The 18,792-nt window shown below is 40.0% G+C and overlaps 1 protein-coding gene and 1 long non-coding RNA gene across 3 annotated transcripts in view; one reads left to right on the top strand and one right to left on the bottom strand.

Moving 5' to 3' along the window:
* The first annotated feature begins 3,174 nt into the window (after nucleotides 1-3,174).
* LOC309351295 lies at nucleotides 3,175-7,640 on the top strand. Its single transcript, XR_014160789.1, has 2 exons — nucleotides 3,175-5,142; nucleotides 5,761-7,640. It is a non-coding gene; the product is annotated as an uncharacterized lncRNA (long non-coding RNA).
* The window catches only part of TEF (TEF transcription factor, PAR bZIP family member), a 25,896-nt gene continuing 12,852 nt past the window's right edge, over nucleotides 5,749-18,792 (bottom strand). For both annotated transcript variants that reach the window (XM_081878765.1, XM_081878766.1), the window contains exons 2-5: nucleotides 16,820-17,146; nucleotides 14,967-15,187; nucleotides 13,444-13,655; nucleotides 5,749-11,589 (exon numbers count right to left, since the gene is read on the bottom strand). In XM_081878765.1, coding sequence (XP_081734891.1) covers nucleotides 11,568-11,589; nucleotides 13,444-13,655; nucleotides 14,967-15,187; nucleotides 16,820-17,146 — 782 coding nt within the window. In that variant the 3' untranslated portion in view covers nucleotides 5,749-11,567. The remainder of the gene's footprint in view (nucleotides 11,590-13,443; nucleotides 13,656-14,966; nucleotides 15,188-16,819; nucleotides 17,147-18,792) is intronic.

The raw sequence follows: 18,792 nt of genomic DNA, 5'->3' as shown, positions 1-18,792 counted from the left end.
AGCTTGCCCACACCTTTAAGTCATTCTCACCTGCCTGACACCCAGAGCAATTAAACTGATGAGTATAAAAGGGCATTCTCTGTATTGTCACCATAGCTCTTTACCATCTGGGTTCCTTCAGACCACATTTCAGGACTTTAGGAAAGGGTTAAAAACTTACCTGCTCACACTGGCCTTTCCTTGAATTTATTTTTTCTTGCTGCAGTTGATTTTGGCTATATATGTGTGAGGGGGGGCGGGTGGCTGGATGTTTATTGCTACCGGCTTATTAAATGTCTGTAATTTTTTTATGATATTGTATTTGTATTATTTAACAGAAGCCACCTTAACAGGGTTTGACTCTTAAAGCCAGCATACAAGTAGATCAAATATATAAACACAATTTAAATAAAACTATTTGGTTTGGAGGAAGGGCCAGTGGTATGACTGGGGTTGATGTAGAAGACAGCTCATTCAGTTGCAAGGGGACAACTGTGAAGAGCTGAAATGTATCACCATGGTGTCTCATTACAACCAAATGTCAGATGAAAGAAAGTGGAAAATAGAGACTGATTTCCAAGGTTGGAGAAAGACAATAGTTTAAAAGCTGGAAGTGGTTGGAGAAATTGTTTCCAAGAAAGACAGATATCTCATTGATTCCATTGTTGCCTCTTATCAAACAGGTTTTCTGCAACCAATATAAAATCCTGCAAAACCCATTTAAGCAGAGTCAAAAGGAGGATAGTGTGTGTGTGTGTGTGTGTGTGTGTGTGTGTGTGTGTGTGAGTGCGCGCGCGCACATGTATACACACACACACAAACCACACACACACACACATGCAGCAATCTATCTTTCAAACCACCTTTAATTCTTTGAAAAAACCATTTTTTAATCTGACCCAAAACAGCTCTATTTCCCCAAAGGTCCCTTTGGAAACATTTAGCACTCTGTTGTCGGGAAGGAGACAAGTCTAACCCAGTTCTTGTGGATGATGTGCAGGTCATCAAAATCAATGGACGTAATTCCAATGATTTCAATTTATCCACTCAAGAGTTTGACCAACCTTGGATATCATCAGTTTTTTTAATGAATAATTTTTATTAATTCTAGTTTTTTGAGGCATAGCACTGCTTATCATCCTCACAGACTTCCGAGTCCCAAAGATTTCTACACTTTGTCATTTAAAAGCCATATTTAGCTCAAGTTGCACGAAGATAGCCAGGTTTGAATCTTTTGTCTTTCTTCTACCTCCATATCCAAAACCCAAGAATATTTATGATCAATAGTTGCTATCTTAATGCCAAACACTACCACAAAGCTCCTACTACCCATCAGCATTCAGAGGGCAAGAGGCAGGTATCTGGCAAGGGGGGGGGGCAGTCTAGGTATCATGTTGTGCAAACTCTACTCTACCAAGTGGCAAATTATTTTGTCTCTTTGTTCATGTTTGCCACATCTTCTTACGCATGGACAGGCAAACTAAGGCCTGGGAGCTGGAGCTGGAGCTGGAGCTGGAGCTGGAGCGGGCCCAATCGCCTTCTAAATCCAGCCCACGGACGGTTCAGGAATCAGCATGTTTTTACATGAGTAGAATGTGTCCTTTTATTTAAAATGCATCTCTGGGTTATTTGTGGGAAATAGGAATTTGTTCATTCCCCCCCCCCCTTCAAAATATAGTCTGCCCCCCCCCCAAGGTCTTGAGGGACAGTGGACCGGACCCCTGCTGAAAGTCTGCTGACCCCTGTTCTTACCATACTGGAAACTGACTTCATTGCTAAGGAAGCAGTGAGTGACTTGTGGCATGACTAGCTCCAGTAGGCAATTTAATGTTCTTTTTTCATCTGCATAGGATGTAATTTGACTTGCATGATTGGCATCTAACTTCAGTACTTATGCTCTAGGGAAAGCTTTTAGTACTCTTTTAAGCAACCCTTTCTGGTGCTTAAGAAGATTAACTTACTATTGATTAGTGGTGCTTCGGAGACAGTCGATAGATTCTTCACGGCATGTGAAGTTTTAATTCCCACAAAAGGTCCCATCCCCACTCCCCTTTTAAGGCAGTTCTAGTATATAGGAACAGATTAATTTTTTGCCTTTTGTTTCAAGATTTTCAACAAAAGGCTGCGGGATACCATTTGTGAAATACGGTAGGTGGTTTCCATAAACATTAGAAGTGTTAAGTGCTTCAGGCGGGATTACTCAGGATGTAACTTTGCCCACACACATTTTAAGAAGCGCAGTGTGTGGCACTTGCTTTTCTTTCTCAGGAGAAGCAACCCTGTTCAGCTTTATTGCGCTCCACAGATCTTGGCTGTAGTTGCAGCAAGCCGGGCTACTTCCAGGGAAAGCTCGCTCCCTAACGCTGCTGTTCTCTTCTGGGCGCTGGAGTGGTGGGGGCTAGGGCTGGAGCCGGCTTTTCCCCTCTCACTCCTGCAGCCAGGGGGTCTGGCTTAATAGACTGCATTAAAGTATAAACAATGCTTTTATATGTACTGGGAAAGAAAAGAAAGAAGTTTGACTCCCTTTATTGTGATATTTGTTTTAATACGGTGGTCTGGAATATCTCTGAGGTACAGTGGTGCCTCGCAAGACGAAATTAATTCGTTCCGCAAGTCTCTTCGTCTTGCGAGTTTTTCGTCTTGCGATGCACGGTTTTCCATAGGAATGCATTGAAAATCAATTAATGCGTTCCTATGGAAACCGCCTTCCCCCGACCTCTTCTGGCGGCATTTTAAAATCGCCCGGGACAGCGGAGGACTTCTCCGCTGTCCGGGCGATTTAAAAGCCCCTGGGAAGGCAAGCAGGGGGGACGAAGCCTGGGCGCTCCTTGCGGAGAGTTGCCAGCGCGCCCAGGCTTCGCGGCCCCGCCGCCCGGCTTCGGGACATCGTTCCGATGCCGGGCGGCGGGGGGAGGCGTTCCCGCCTCGCCGCCCGGCATCGGGGCATCCTTCCGAAGCCCGGCGGCGGGAGGAGGTGTCCCCGCCCCGCCGCCAGGCTTCGGAGGAGGTCCGAGGACAGCGGGGAAGACGAGCTGCGCTTCCCCACTGTCCCGGAGATTTCCCTATGGGCTGTCGTCTTGCGAAGCAAGCCCATAGGGAAATTCGTCTTGCGAAGCGCCTCCAAAAGGGAAAACCCTTTCGTCTAGCGGGTTTTCCGTCTTGCGAGGCGTTCGTCTTGCGGGGCACCACTGTATGCCTGTATTTATGATACACTCACAAGGTAAAAACATGAGGAGAAATAAATATAAATAAAATAAACTTTTGTGTTCATTCATGGCCAGAACTAGCTTGTAAATATAGGAAGCAAGGGTACAGCCAGACTTCTGAAAGTGATTATTGACACCAACTCCTACAGACAGACATCAGAGACAGCTGAAGGATCTGCACCACATCTTTATGTTCTGGTGACAGTTTGCAAACAATATACTGCAGTGACTATATCTTGTACTTAGTAGAATATACACTTTATTTTTTTAAGGGGGAAAAATCCAACAATTCAATACAGTCAAAACTTTACATTTTTAAAACAAAAGCATTCTTTTTAAAAAGACACTTAGCAAAGAGACTTACAAACCCAGACAATCCACCATCAGAGAGCTCATATCCTTAATTCTATCATTTAGAAAGTGTCATAAAAATGAATACCAGGTAGGCTTTGAATATGAAAATGTGTTTTTTTTTTTCTTACCAGGATTATCATTTTTAAGTCCTTTCAACAGTCATCCATTATTCATTTGTGTGTACGGGAAAAAAAATGGGCAGGGATAGACATTTTTACCCTGATGTTTTTATAAACAGTAACGATCCTACTATGTAGTGCCTTAAAATCCATGACTGAAAAGCATTTTATATACTAATCTACACACTTTCACTCAGTACATACTGGAACACATCAAAGATGTTATACAGCAAAAACAAAGAGTAGTTTTGACCAAAAAAGGTCACATTTTATATTGCAGTCACATTTCCCATGTTTAATGACAAATGGAGATAAACACTCACCTGCTGCTCCAAATGAACAGAATGAACTAAAGACAATGAAGCTCCTGAGTAGTTAATCTCTCTAACTATGGAAAAATAACATAGCTACGCTGCAGGATTATCTGAGAACATATTTTTAAAGGGACACTGTATCCAGCTATGTTATAAGCAGACCAAGCTTTCCATGCCAATGATAATGGAGTTTTAACAGCAGAAATAATGTCACTAAGCTGGAGAAATGCTAAGGGAAGTATGTTGCATGCAACAGATGCCAATGTAGACAAAAAAAATTTTTCCAAATTCATCTACCATTTTTTTATGGCTAAGTTACCATAAACCTAATGTATAGTGTGCCGAATGACAATTCACACCAGACTGGTGCAAAGAACACGTATCAACACAACATTCAGAGTAGTTTGCGTTTCTGAAATCATCATGTGCTTTTTGTCAACAGGAATTAATGCATGAGGATACTGCTAACTGGCAAGATAGGCTTGCCTCCAAACAAAACCAGTTTAGCATGATTATGAATAAACTCAGTGACCACAGAAATAGCTCCCATGCCAATTCTCAGTGTCTCTGCTTTTTGTGGTTTATTAAACATTTTGTAAATAGAAAGCATCACAAACCAAAGCTCTACAATAATTTAATTTTGCTTGATTTCTGCAGTTTTCTAAGAAACAAAATCCTCAAACCATGCTACATTAAAATATCTTAATGAGTTTGCAGAGGTTACAATGAAAGCACTTATTACTCCAGGAGGACTGAGATTAATATTAAAGTGTATTTACATATTTTGTCGTACAAAATACAGTATTCCAATAATCATGTTATTACTGTGTTTCAGACACAAATGGAAAAACACTACACTTCTGCTATTCTGGACCCAACTAAACAAACACCTTGCCAACTGATGCTTCAAAGCACAAGTTAATTGTTATCCTAGTTCAGCAAAACAATACAAAGAACACCTCAGCCTCAGTTTTGTATTAGGAGGCTGCCTTGCCGATTAATTCAGATAAAGTTCACAAGAAAGCACTACTAGGAACCACAAGTAAGAACCATGTGCATTAATGGAGCAGTGGGGGAGGTTATGTGTGGGGAAAGAAGTGTTATTAAGAGTCTGAAAAATAGAATTATTATATTCCCTCCTCAGCCTCACCTTCCTTTCATTATACAGTGGTGCCTCACAAGACGAAAAGAATCTGTTCCGCGAGTCTCTTCGTCTTGCGGTTTTTTCGTCTTGCGAAGCAAGCCCATTGACAGCTTAGCGGATTAGCGCTATTAGCGGCTTAGCGGCTCAGCTGATAAGCGGCTTAGCGGCTCAGCTGATAAGTGGCTTAGCGGCTTAGCGGATCAGCTGATAAGCGGCTTAGAAAAAGGGGGGGAGAGGAAAAAAAACCCCGCAGGAACTCGCAAGACATTTTCGCAAGAGCCAGTGTGGTTTAGTGGTTAAGAGCGGTAGACTCATAATCTGGGGAACCGGGTTCGTGTCTCCGCTCCTCCACATGCAGCTGCTGGGTGACCTTGGGCCAGTCACACTTCTCTGAAGTCTCTCAGCCCCACTCACCTCACAGAGTGTTTCTTGTGGGGGAGGAAGGGAAAGGAGAATGTTAGCCGCTTTGAGGCTCCTTAAAGGGAGTGAAAGGCGGGATATCAAATCCAAACTCTTCTTTCATCTTGCGAAGCAAGCCCATAGGAAATTCGTTTTGCGAAGCACCTCCAAAACGGAAAACTCTTTCGTCTAGCGAGTTTTCCGTCTTGCGAGGCATTCGTCTTGCAGGGCACCACTGTAATTAGATAGTACAAGTTCACCAGAAAGATAATCAAGTTGACAAGCTTTCACATCAAAAGAAATTCTCATTATAAATTAACTCAAATGAAGAGAATTAGTATCTAAAGTTCACAATGAGAATGACTTTGAACTCAGCAATGCCTTGTCTCTTACAACTTTGCATCTTCCTTGCTGGGCATCATCCAGCCAGGAGAGCTTAAATTTGTGTTGTTTTCATAAGAAAGATGTTTAGCAAGGCGGGGCGGACATGCCAGGCATTGCCATTGTGAGGGAATGTAGTTGCCATTAAGTATTTTTATAGGTTCTGTGACAAATTTGGGAAAAACAGATGTAATATATAGAGAGTATGTTTTGGAGCCACAGGGGGAGAGAGGGTGTTTTATTCAGACTACACCCAGTGAAATTACTGGACCTAATTTAAGTGAGGTTCGTTAGTTTCAATGGGTCTATTTTGAGTAAAACATAGTTGTGTAGCTTAGTTGAGTAAAACATCCAGTGAATTCTTCCCTGCTTCTCAGCTTAATGAGATCTGCATACCAGTGAATTCAATGCTGGCTCAGAAATCAGCCTTGCCTTATTCTGTTAATGAAAAAAGGACAAAAGTGTTTTTTAAAGCAGAAAACTGTGTGTGTGTATTGTTGTAGTTGCCATCCTATCAATGCCACATGCAGCGGCGGAGCATATGTCTGCGCTGCCCAGGGTGGGCGTGCTCCCGAGGGGGTCAGAACGCAGCACAGAGGGTGCCCTCCCAGGCGCAGGACAGCCACTCGGGTGCACAGAGCGGTGCACGCGCCCTGCAGCTGGGGGTGGAGGAGCAACTGAGGGCGGACATTCGGGCCCCCCCCCCAGTTGTCAAAACGAAGGGGGAAGGGGGGAATGCTGCCAGCAAAGTGGCGCAGCTCCCCCCTTCCCCCAACGGCTTGGGGTAGGCTTCGGCAGCACACCGAATGTCACCCCCTTGAGCGAAGACACCTGGGGCAACCTGCCCCCATCGCACCTCCCTTCCTCCGCCCCTGGCCACATGCACACCTGGCTTGGGCTGCAAACTTGTGAAACAGTTTTTTGATATTTTATTGTTTGCTTTTAAAGAACATGCTTGAACAAGATGAAGCTTCTTCCAAACAAATCTCACTGCTCTATACAGGTCACATCTGTCTTCTCTCTCTAACTGGTTTTCAAACTAAAAAAGGGAGAGTAATCAGTTAAGAATTTTCGATTTGCCAGCATTGTCATGGCTATGCACACTGCACAGAGGCAAACCTCAGATCTGTCACAAACTGTGTGCTCCATAATGAGGTGCAGTTAATCAAGGCTGCCTGGAGATGTGTCCATGGATGCCTGAGGCTCCAGCATTGCAGGTGAAGCCAAGCAGGTGTGGACCTGATCAATTATTTGGATGGGAGACTATTGGGGGCAACCCAGCTAGATAGGTAGGGTATAAATAATAAAATTATTATTATTATTATTATTATTATTATTATGTATACGCAGGATATAAAATTATATATTAAGTGCATCTGCATGATGTATGTTTGCAAACACATGGTTATCACACTCACAAAATTTAGGTGAGCTTTAAAAAGGCAGATCTAAAAGGGTGCACACATGAAATACAGGAAGTAGATATTTAGCTGAAGAGTATATGAATACTAGTGAATCAGTGTACACATTTTTCCAGGAAAGCAGATGTGCATATACAAAAAGATAGATAATGCGCCTTTTTTTCCTTAGCAAAGGTTCAGATTTGAAAGATTTCTGTTACTCTAGAAGTTGAAACAATTCAGTTTTGTATAGCTGCCTAAAGTGGGTGAATCAGCCTCAACATGAGTATATGTGTTAAAACATCCCCAAATTCTGGGGGGGGGGGGTTGTTTTTGGGGTGGGGGGTAGAAAAAACATTGAACTAGATGCTTATGGCCCAGAGGTGTTTAGGAATTCTGTAAAAAAACAACACCATAGATTCTAGTATGTCTTAACTATTCAAAATATATTTGCTCTTAACAATTTTACAGTATCTCTGTAAGGTTTAGCTGCTGGTTCTCTTTTACTGCACCTGTTATCTTGATACCTGACAGAAGGACTGCCCACTAGGGAGTACTAGAAGCAAGCTCTACATCTAGAATACTTGGTTATTCGGCACAATACAGCACAACACAGCACAGAAAGGGAACGTGCCAATGAATATCTTTTTTAAAAAAACCCACCTGCAAAGACATTGGGAATTTATACAAAACAGCAACCAAGATTAATATCATAGGTTTAATATAAAAACTTATAAAGGCTTCAGCACCCACAGCACTAAATATATGCCTCCATTACTTCTTGAATGAATGATACAAAAGTAATGAATAAGGGAAAACTCCACCAAAATTTCACATGAAACCTGCACAGAGATTGATCACAAAGAACCACAAATTATCCCTTAAACCTAAATCATTGCTCTAGTTGCAAAGTAGAAATCTCACATGACTATTAAAGAATGATTAAAAACCAATAAACAGAGTTAAATGCCTATGCTAAGCCTGTACAATGAAATGAAATATTTAAGAAAAGGAAGATCAGCTTCTAAATTATTATTTAGAAATTATTATTATTATTCAATTAATTTCATCTATGGATGAAATTCAGTTAGGGGGATATTTTATTTCAATCTCTCTCAAGGGGATGATCATGTACATTAAGATTACCATAACAAAATTCTCTATTATATAGATTATTTGCTTTTGAATATTTTCTTTCTTGTCCACAATATTTATTAAAAAATTAAAAGTTGTTAACCCTTGGATCTTCAGTGGCATGTTGATAGTAACTGGGTAACCATAAAGAGATTACTGTTCCCCTCAAACTGTTCCCAGCAAGGTCTGTAATCCTACAGATCACATTCTGGTAATTCCATTATATAATTAAACAGCAGTATGTAGAAGAGTTTGCATACTTATAGCAGGCATCCTGCACTATTTCTTTGGACAAATTAATGTTAAACGTTAGTGCAAATTAAGAACATTATTCTCTACTGTTATCACTATATATTGGTTACCAAGATGAAGAGGAAGGTGGAAGACCTGGTTATGCTAATGATATATTATCTACCTCCCATACCAAAGAAATAATGCATTTTAAAGAAACAAAGTTATAAAGTCACATGATGTTTAATGTGTCTCATTTGTTTTTCCTGGGAAGAGTATTACAACTACTTCATCTTCCTACACAAAGGTACACGTAAAGTTACACACATAACCTTTGCATCGTGTTGTACAACACATGCAAATCATCCAAGTGACTAACCAAAGCACATTAAATGTGGGAATTCATATTCTATTTCAGTTGTTTTGTGCTATAAAATGGCTGGAGAACTAAAATTATTAACAGCTATCATGAAGAGCCATATATTACATTTCTAATGTAGCACACACAGGTATTGGAAATCTGGCTCCAACTGCAGGTTATAAGGGTATGTAGCACATCATTTGGATTAGTACTACAATTCTGATATTATTTTCTTTCTGTGTGTATTTAATCGTTATACCAATCTTCTCCAACTTTTGAGAGATTCTATAAAGAGCCCACAGTCAATTTTACTAAGTAATATGCACACTGGTGCATTAATTGCAAACAATTAAAATAGTACAGGCAATTTCTTAATTTTGTGGGGATTACGCTTTGAAAACAGCAGAAAATCAGTGTTTTGCAAAATGTAATCTACTAGCATAGTTGTGTTGGGACTTTCCTGTCAAGTCCAACTTCTGAATCTGAAACAGCAATCTTGAAGCCTCTTGTGCTAAGCAGGGATTGCCAGCATTGAACTGTACACCAAAAAAATCCCGTGTTGCAAACAGAGCACTCTAAACAACAACAAGCAACACGTTGGCTAATAATGTACTGACAATATTTTTATAACATTATACCGTTTCAAAATTCATAAACAGAAAACATGTGCATGGAGTCACAAGTTAATAAGAATTGAATAAATGGAACATCCATGCACATGACTCCATGCACATGTTTTCTGTTTATGAATTTTGAAACAGTATAACGTTATAAAAATATTGTCAGCATTGAACTGTAGGCACAATAGTGCCTCTGAGGTCTTCCCATGGTTCCGACAGGCCAAATGAGCCCCTCTTACTTTCTGCCCTTTTAATGAGCTGGAATGCATAGAGCTGAATGAGGAAATTGGAAGCATTGGAAGCATGATGCTTATTCCACTTTCTCTTTTAGCTCCATGTCCTTTGCAAGGCCCAGATTAATTATTCTGGATAAGATCACTTGGAAAAGTGATCTTCTTTCTGTGGGGAGGCTGATCTGGCTGAGGGAAGTGGCCAGAAGGGATGGTGCACTTGTCCAAAATTTCAAATGTGCCCACAAGCCTAAAAAAGTTGGCAACTCTGCTATGCTTTCCTAATCAACTGATGGAAGCCTGCTAACCCAGTCATTAGTCCTATGACAAATTGGTGTGGGTTTTATCCAGTTTTGAAATATATCTATTCTTGACACATTACAAGTTTCATGTAGATCATGTTCAGGGTGTAACTTCTACAGAATTGAAATGCCCTATTTCCACAAGCCATTTTGCTGTCCCTAGGGTCTAAGCGACAGGTTCTGCTACCACATAGGCATGCATCTGATGGGATATTCCAACTGTGCTATGTCTGATGCTTCAGATTAATGAGTCCAATGCTCACCATACTATGTTCAGGCACTCAAGTGAAATTCAGAAATCTTTAAGGGAAAAATAGTAGGGGAAAACAGCATAAACGTTGCTTATTTTATTTCTATCATGTACAGGACCAGGTAGAAGTGAAAATCAGCAATTATTCTGTAATTATTCAGTTGGGGCAATCAGAAGGCCACCCCAATTTTGATATGAGACTATGGGCAATTTGTTCAGCAAGAAAAAGTAAACTAGATGTTGAACTTGCATCTTCTAGAAGATAGGCAACAGCAGATAAAATGAGTAACTGAGTGAATAACTGAGTCACCCTACTTTCGCAACCTGTCCTTTTATTATACTGCTCCCTCTTCATTACACATCTATGTTTATGAAAGTAAGGAAATAGAAATCTCTTAGGATTATTACAAGGAGTAGATTGTGAAAATGCATCAGCATGCCATCACAATCATTCTATTGTCAGTCAGCAAGCTTAAGAAAAAGTGCTAATTTCAGAAAGTGAGTGTCAGCTTTAATCAGCCGAGAAAATAAGGTGCATCTAACTTGCTAGCATTTGTTAAGATATAGTGCATCTTGGGGTACGTGTTATTTTCCATTACTTTTATTTTAATTGATATGTTGGTTGTATAGTGTACCAAAACTATTTCTTTTTAATCTGTTTTCCACATATGCTGTTTCTGTTCCAATAGTACAAGATACAATAGATTAACAGAATTTAGCTGCAATATTGATATCCATTCTAAAGCACAGAACAGATATGAAAAAGAAACACAGAAGGAAATCTTGAATAATTATAGTTATATTCCATTAATACTTGCCCCTTCCTCCCAATAAAGGATCACCACTAATTATTCAAACTGAACTCAAGGACACGAGCACCAAGTGTCATTGAAAAGAGTTAATAACTGTACTGCATGTTGTGGGTACAAGGAAAAATAGCAGTACAACAGAAATGTACCCTTAGAGACCTTGGTGTTTTCATCATGCTCAGCCCTTGGGTAGTTCAGAGGGAGGTACTTGCAGGCAAGCAGGGTCATCATCAGTTGTGGAACACCTCACATCTTTCACTATTCATTCTGATGGCAGGTGGTTTCATGTGTAGTTTTTAGTTTCTTTGTGATTTTAAGAGTCTTTAAAGTTGCATCACTCGGAATCGGATAAGTCACTTTAAACAAAGCAAAGCAAGAATATGACTATTTATAAAACAGCATATTGTTACATTCACTCTCAGGGATGTTACCAATTCCCTATTATAAAGGTAACAGACTACTTGGGGAGCATTACACTAGCACTGAAAGTAAAACCACTCCGCTGAGTCAAGGTATCACGAGAAGGAACAACAATTCTAGGAAATTTATTTTAACTGCACAAAATTAAACTGCTTCCCATTTCTATCAATGAGCCATGGTAGAGCTTTTCCAACTGTTGATCCATACCCAATACCTGGTGTTTTTTAACACTACTAATGTGACCTCCCTTTAAAAAGTGGGTGGGTGGGCACAAAGGAGGACTGTTACTGGCTGCAGCACATCTAGATTATATTATCCTAAAACAGCAGCAATGTCCCAAACATTGCCTTTAAGAAAAACCTCCATTCTGCCTGAAAGCTAGTTCAGCATTCAGACATTTTTCTCTCCTTGATCATTAAGAAAGCGTATTACATGCTGAAAAAAATTGCTACAAGGGGATGTGTGCACCTGAACTGGCTCTGCTAAAATTCAAGGTACCCACTTACTTCTGTATTACTGACATTCTTATGTATCCTTGCAACCAATGGCCTTGAAGAAGGTCTCCAGGATTACACCAATGTATGCTGCTTTAGCTGGAGGAGGTTATTAGCAGCTAATAGCAGCTATGGGGAAAGCCTTGTGTGTTCTTTTCAAGATAAGCACTAAAATATGCTTGAGACATGACATGCAGCTGTCAGGGAAACCATATGCAAGGCAACCCAAAAGGATGAATAAATTAAATAGCTTGCAGCAAGGTAATGTGCCCCACCCACCTCTTACATTGGTCCGGTCAGAACCAACCCTGTAGCAAAGCATCACTTTAATGGGTCTAAAGCAAGCTCTCCCAGGACTAATATTACCCTACAACTCTAGGTCACAAATATTGTGGCTCATTACTTTTTAATAAAAATAAGAATATACTCCTTTGAAGAATTAAGTGCAGGAATTTACTATAATGAATTGAACCTGTAATTTAAGTGAATATGGTTATTTTCTCAACAGCCACTCATATTAGTTAAAAAAACTAATGCAAGTGATTTGGAGACAAATTGCTTAAATGAAAGTAAAAAAATCCAAATCAATTAAGAGGAAATGCTTCCATTTTACAATATGCAAAGGAATTTATAATTTTTTTCAGAAGTAATACCCCCACAGCAGTGTTGTTTGGACAGATACACAGCTGATAAGGTTGTAATCTAAACCCCACTTATTTGTAAGTCCAATTGCATTCAACAGGACTTACTTCTGAGTAGTCACGTTTAGGATTGAAGCCAAAGCCTCATTTCTGCCCAAAAGAATCAAAAGGCCCAGAACTGAAAAGAAGATTCATACTTGTTCTCAAAGTAAGAGAAAACTATCAGTCCTGCACATCATATTATTTTATATGTATAACTTGGAAAAGGGAGCAATTACAAAATTATTTCAGCATGATTCCTTCCACATTATATGATTTGTTTTAAAGCAAAATACTTTCGAACCATTTGCCTTCCATTCCAGACATGACAGCAGTAAAACACCTGCCAGTCTAGTAACATAGACAGATTTATTCCTCAAGTCATCAAATTAGTGTTATTTGATTAGAAGCACCAGATTCTTAAAATGTGTTAAATTTGTTTTTTAAAATATTAAAAATTGGCATATTGCAACACAAGGATCAGAAAGCGCCTGACCAAGTTGTGTCAGCAGAAGTGGATCCTGTTCACGGTTACAGAACAACCGAGCTACAAACATTAGTCTCTATTGAAACAGAGCAAGCCAAGGAACAAAGTAAGGGAAAAGGGTTTGCTTACAAGGGTCCATATCTGCTCTCATATTTAGAGACAATGTTCTTGCATTTTCCCATCTCCTTTCGCAGCTCTGCCACCTCGGTCCTCAGAGCTGTATTCTCCTTCTCCAGAAAGGCAGCTCGGACAGTGATCTGGTTCTCTTTCAGGCGACGAGCATCACGAGATCGTTTGGCTGCCACATTATTCTTCTTCCGCCTAGTCCAATATTTTTCATCCTAGAGAGAAAATAATCAGTTCAATAGTGAAATACTTCAGGTATCAAAAAGCCAAAAAGTACCTACCATTTGGCCTCTTATTATGACCAGCTATGCAACCCAGCTTAGCAAGAGTTATCTATGCCCTAGTAACTTCCAGAATAATTGCTGTGTCTCATATGTGGGGACTACTCAAGAAATCTGGCACAGGAAACAATCTGCTAGATTGAACAGTCCTGATCAACAGACAGAACACATCTTAAAACAGCTCCAGTGGTTACCATCCACTTCAACAGCTGGGTTTACTTATATAACAGGATTTAGTGGGACACACTATAATTTTGCTTTATTTGATCATAGAGTCATATAACTGTAGAGTTGGAAAGGACCCCAAGGGTCATCTAGTCCAACCTCCTGCAATGCAGAAATCTCAACTAAAGTATCCATGACGTATGACCATCCAACCTTTGCTTAAAAACCTCCAAGGAAGAAGAGTCCACCACCTTCTGAGGGAGTCTGTTCCACTGTCAAACAGCTCTTACTGTCAGAAAGTTCTTCCTACTGTTTAGTTGGAATCCTTTCTTGTAACTTGAATCCATTGGTTTGGGTTCTACCCTCCAATGCAGGAGAAAACAAGCTTGCTCCATCTTCTATATGACAGCCCTTAAGATATTTGAAGATAGCTGTCATATCTCCTCTCACGTTTCCTCTTATCCAGGCTAAACATATCCAGTTCCCTCAACCCTTTCTCACAAGACTTGGTTTCCATACCCCCAATCATCTTAGTTGCCCTCCTTTGCTTAAGTTCAAACTTGTCAATACTGTATCCAATTGTAGCACCCAGAACTGGACTCAGTACTCAAGATGTGGTCTGACCAAGGCAAAATAGAATAATTCTATTACTTCCTTTGATCAGGACACTATACTTCTGTTGAAATATAGAAATATGCTTGACCAAATGCTGGTAACCCTTAAAAATACGTATATAAATATATATATACACATATACATGTATATGTGTATGTTAACACACACACACACACATGGTAGTTGCTAGAGGAGGATGAAGGCATTTTCACATTGCTCATACCTCTGTACCAAACAAACAATACAATGGGTCAAAAGGGGTCAGCTGATTTACTAAAAAAAAGGGGGGGGAGCTGTAGGAAATACCAGTACTATGAAACAGAATAGCAAAGTAGTGAACAAACCAGCTTCCAATAACCTTTTCATTATTACTTCCCATCTATACAATAACTCATTCTAAAAAATTACACATGAACACTGCTCTCTAACTCACATTCTAACACTGTGATAAAAACGAGGTGTTACCTTTTGGTCTTCCGGGACAAAGACTTTCTTGGCTTTTTTAATCATGGGCTGTGGTTTCAGGTCCTCTTCAGCAAACTTGTGCTTTCTAGGGTTGAAGAGCTCACCTCCTGGAACACTGGACAGCACTAAATCAGCAGGGTCAGGGTTGAAATTCACATCAACCTCAACACACTCTGGATCAACAGGGCTGGGAGTCAGTCTCTCGTTATCTGGTGAGGATTCTGGCAAAGAAAAAAAAATTGAAATAGGAAGTCAGTGTGAGGAACATAGCAAACAAGGAAACCAAAGGGTCAAAAGCAGCCCCCCTTTATTTAACGCCCCCATGTACATGGCACTTTCCAAAGGAGGATATGACATGTCCTCACCCCAAGGGACTTCTGGTCTAAATCTAGACACAAAGGCGACACCCATGGGAGAGGAAGGAAGAAGGCAAGGGAAGAATGTGTGATTTTAGTTACATATCCTTGACTTTAGTTAATTAGGGTAATTAAAAGACCACAGGGATAAAATCACTATAAAGCAGCCTTAAGGCTGTGCTGTTGTGACAGGAGTTAGTGCACCCATTTCATCCCACCAAAACACCCTGATACTTGCAGCAGGAGCTGGGATACAATCAATTTAAGGTCAGTTAACAGGTCACCTAGCTAATTTAACTCACCAAAAAAAAAATAATAACCACATCAATCCATGGTATTTCGGAAATGCACCTAAGATATGCAAGGAAACCTGGACAGCAGCAAATTGAAAGGTTGACAGCAAAACAAAAAAGTACATTCCTTCTTCTAATGTCAAGCCACAGGACTGCCTCAGCCTGGTTGGAGTCCCATACAAAAGACAGGTATGAGTACGCCTGTGAGTGAGTGCGGAGGAGGCTATTAATCCCAATTAACATCCTATTAACAATCCATTAAGAATTTGTTCTGAATCCGGGACAGATGGGGTCATTCCCAGAAGCCAGCATCTGCAGTCTTCTTGTGTTAACTACCCCAAACTGTGTACCAGCTTGCATGCAGTAAAACTACAGGAAGAGTGTAAAGACAATCCTGTTAAGATAGACAGATAGATAGATAGATAGATAGATCTTGTTCATCTGTCAAATAAGATTAACTGCTTATGAAAACAGCTAACAAATGCATGCTTTCAAGAAAAACAATTCCCCTCAACATCACGTCTGCCAAAGCAGATAGCCAGACATGCAGGGTATTAATGTGCTCTGTTTCGTCATGTGAAGGATAACATTTTGTCTGGATGGTAATCTACGAAGAAGAGAACTCGGACTTGTGAAAAAATATGTCTATTGGTCAGAAGATGTTTGGGTGTAGCAATCATGACTGGGACTCTGCACATTTTCAGATAATAGTTCCATATTCCACATACATCTCCCAGCAACCAATTATTAAGCTACCTGTTGTGTCAAGAAACACAAACACACACAGGCTTTGTAAAAGAGCATGCTCTGTCTGAAAGTACAGCTCACTTAAAGCTTAGAACAGACTTACACTACTATCCCAACGTTAGGGTATGTCTCTGTGCAAAGGTTCCAGAAGCACAATTAATGCAGTGGAGGTCTAGTTGTAACGTTACTTTCATTCATTGGGGGGGGGGGGCGCACCAAAAAGTCACTTAGGCAGGGCCGCTGTAGTTGATGTAGTGTAAAAGCAATGCACTAACAGTGATAAGGAGCTATACTGCAGAAGCAATGCAAGTTACACAGACAAGTTTAAGCCGATTTGCTACAGCTGTTTTAACCATCCATCTCCACTTTAAATGAAAAAGCATTAAAGCATGACAGGCAAATATATCCTATTGATTTTCTGATTACGAAATATTCAGATTGACATCATTACACATACCTGCACTTGTGGTAGTTTCTGATGGCTGGAAAACCACTGTGGAAGATGATGAGAGTGGGGTGGTAGCAGTAGAAACACTGGCAGGTTCTTTTCCTTCCAGCTCAGCCACAGGCAGCAGTGGGTTCTGGTTCAGATCCAGGTGAGTAGGACTGGAAGGGATTCCATTCTCCAACAGGAACTCATCCAGATCCATGTACTCCAGGTGGAAAGACTCCCCATCATAAGGAATTGTTTTGTCCCAGATGGGAGGCATGAGGGAGGCAGAGACTGCCATTGTACTAGCAGCTGCCGCTTCATCTTCCTCAAGTTTTTCCTTCTTCTCTTTATCTAAATGTAAAATGAAATGAAATGATGGTTTTAATCTTATGGAGAATTATAATTGTGGTTCAAACATATACACCACTTAATTACTCAACAACATCATGGCCCAATACACTTATCAGAAGGCACATGATAGGTGCCAGTACAGAACCATTTAAGATTAGAAACATCCCTTTTCAAATGGGGGTAGCAATTATGCACAAAATGCAACACTGGACTTTGAGATTAAGCTATCAGAATGAACGTTGGTGTGCACACTCAGCACATAACTATAAATATCTATGTTCACAGCCAAACTCCAGCCCCTCAACTCACAGCAAGACTGTTAAAACCCTGGATTCTAAGTAGTGTGCTATGGTTTCACCAAAGTGTTTACTTTGTCTGTCTTTGAAGCTATGGTAAACATGCACTAAGAAGCCACAACTGGCTGACTCATATCCATTGCATGTTTGGAGACATACATTTCCCTTTTATATGTTTACATCCAGTCACCAGTGAGGATGTGGCAGATAAGCTGTAAAAGTGTAACTGTCCTAAAAGGCAAAGACATGTCCACATAGTGTTAGTAAATCACATGAAGATAAACATTCTAACTTCCCAGCTACTACTGCCATGTTATATTTTAGAAGTTTATATGTGATCAACATATGGCAAAGCATTTTAACATGTTTCTTTGACAGTGCAATTGTTTGCATGTTTACTCAGAAATAAGCCTCAATGTGTTAAATGGGACCTACTTTCAATATATAGAATTGCAGTCCAAAAACAATAAAAGGGGGGAAAACATTTGTCAATGTTTAGTGACATGGAGACAGGCTCTGTACATGGATCTTATCATTTTTTTATTAGTGGTGGCCATACAGGAAATTGTGAAAACCTGGAAGACAGCTCTAGGATATATAATACAGTGGTTCTCAAACTATCCCAGGATATTTTCTGCCAAACTTTTCCCACTGGTGTGGACATCAAGAAGTGCAACAATAATTAATATGGTGACTGAAAAAACCCAGAGTGTGTGGACTCTTATATAGCAACTGTGCACACACAAACATTAGATCTGAAACAACCCATTTGCAAAATAATGCCCCTCTCTGGACAACCTATTAAAAAAAGCTTGTTTGGCTGGCTGAAGTGGTGGTGAAAGGGGAGAAGAGGGTTTGCATAAAGTAGAATTTAAATAATTCTGCTCAAATGTTGTCAGCCACTTATGCTACCATATTTAGTCTGTAACAGTATGTATGCATGATACTTGTTTTTATGTTTTTCTCCTTTGCTTTAACTGAAATGATTAAAAAAGAAAAGAAAAAAGACTTAGGAAAATCAGTTGACTTCTGAAAACATATGTAGATGTAAAAAGTTTTATTACAGTAATAGAAAACAAACGGCAAGAATTAGGAAAGGGCTGCAGCAGGCACAATGCTGGAGCATCTACTTTGCATTAAGTATTTCAAGTAATAAAAGAACCACCTTCCCATAAGATTTTAAACAAAGCCACACTGCATGCTTCACCCAATACACAAGATCACATACTTTTGGGTGTCCATTATTTTGAGTGTCAAATCTACAGCACTCCAGACCTTCTGCACAGGGAAGGAATTTTATCACGTAGACTAGAAACCAGGGAGCTTTGAGAAAATAAAAACAGGGCTCCA

This window comes from Podarcis erhardii, assembly GCF_964252035.2.
Source record: "Podarcis erhardii genome assembly, chromosome: 10".
NCBI lineage: Eukaryota > Metazoa > Chordata > Lepidosauria > Squamata > Lacertidae > Podarcis > Podarcis erhardii.
Note: the sequence above shows the minus strand (reverse complement) of the source record. Positions and strands in the feature narration are given on the sequence as shown.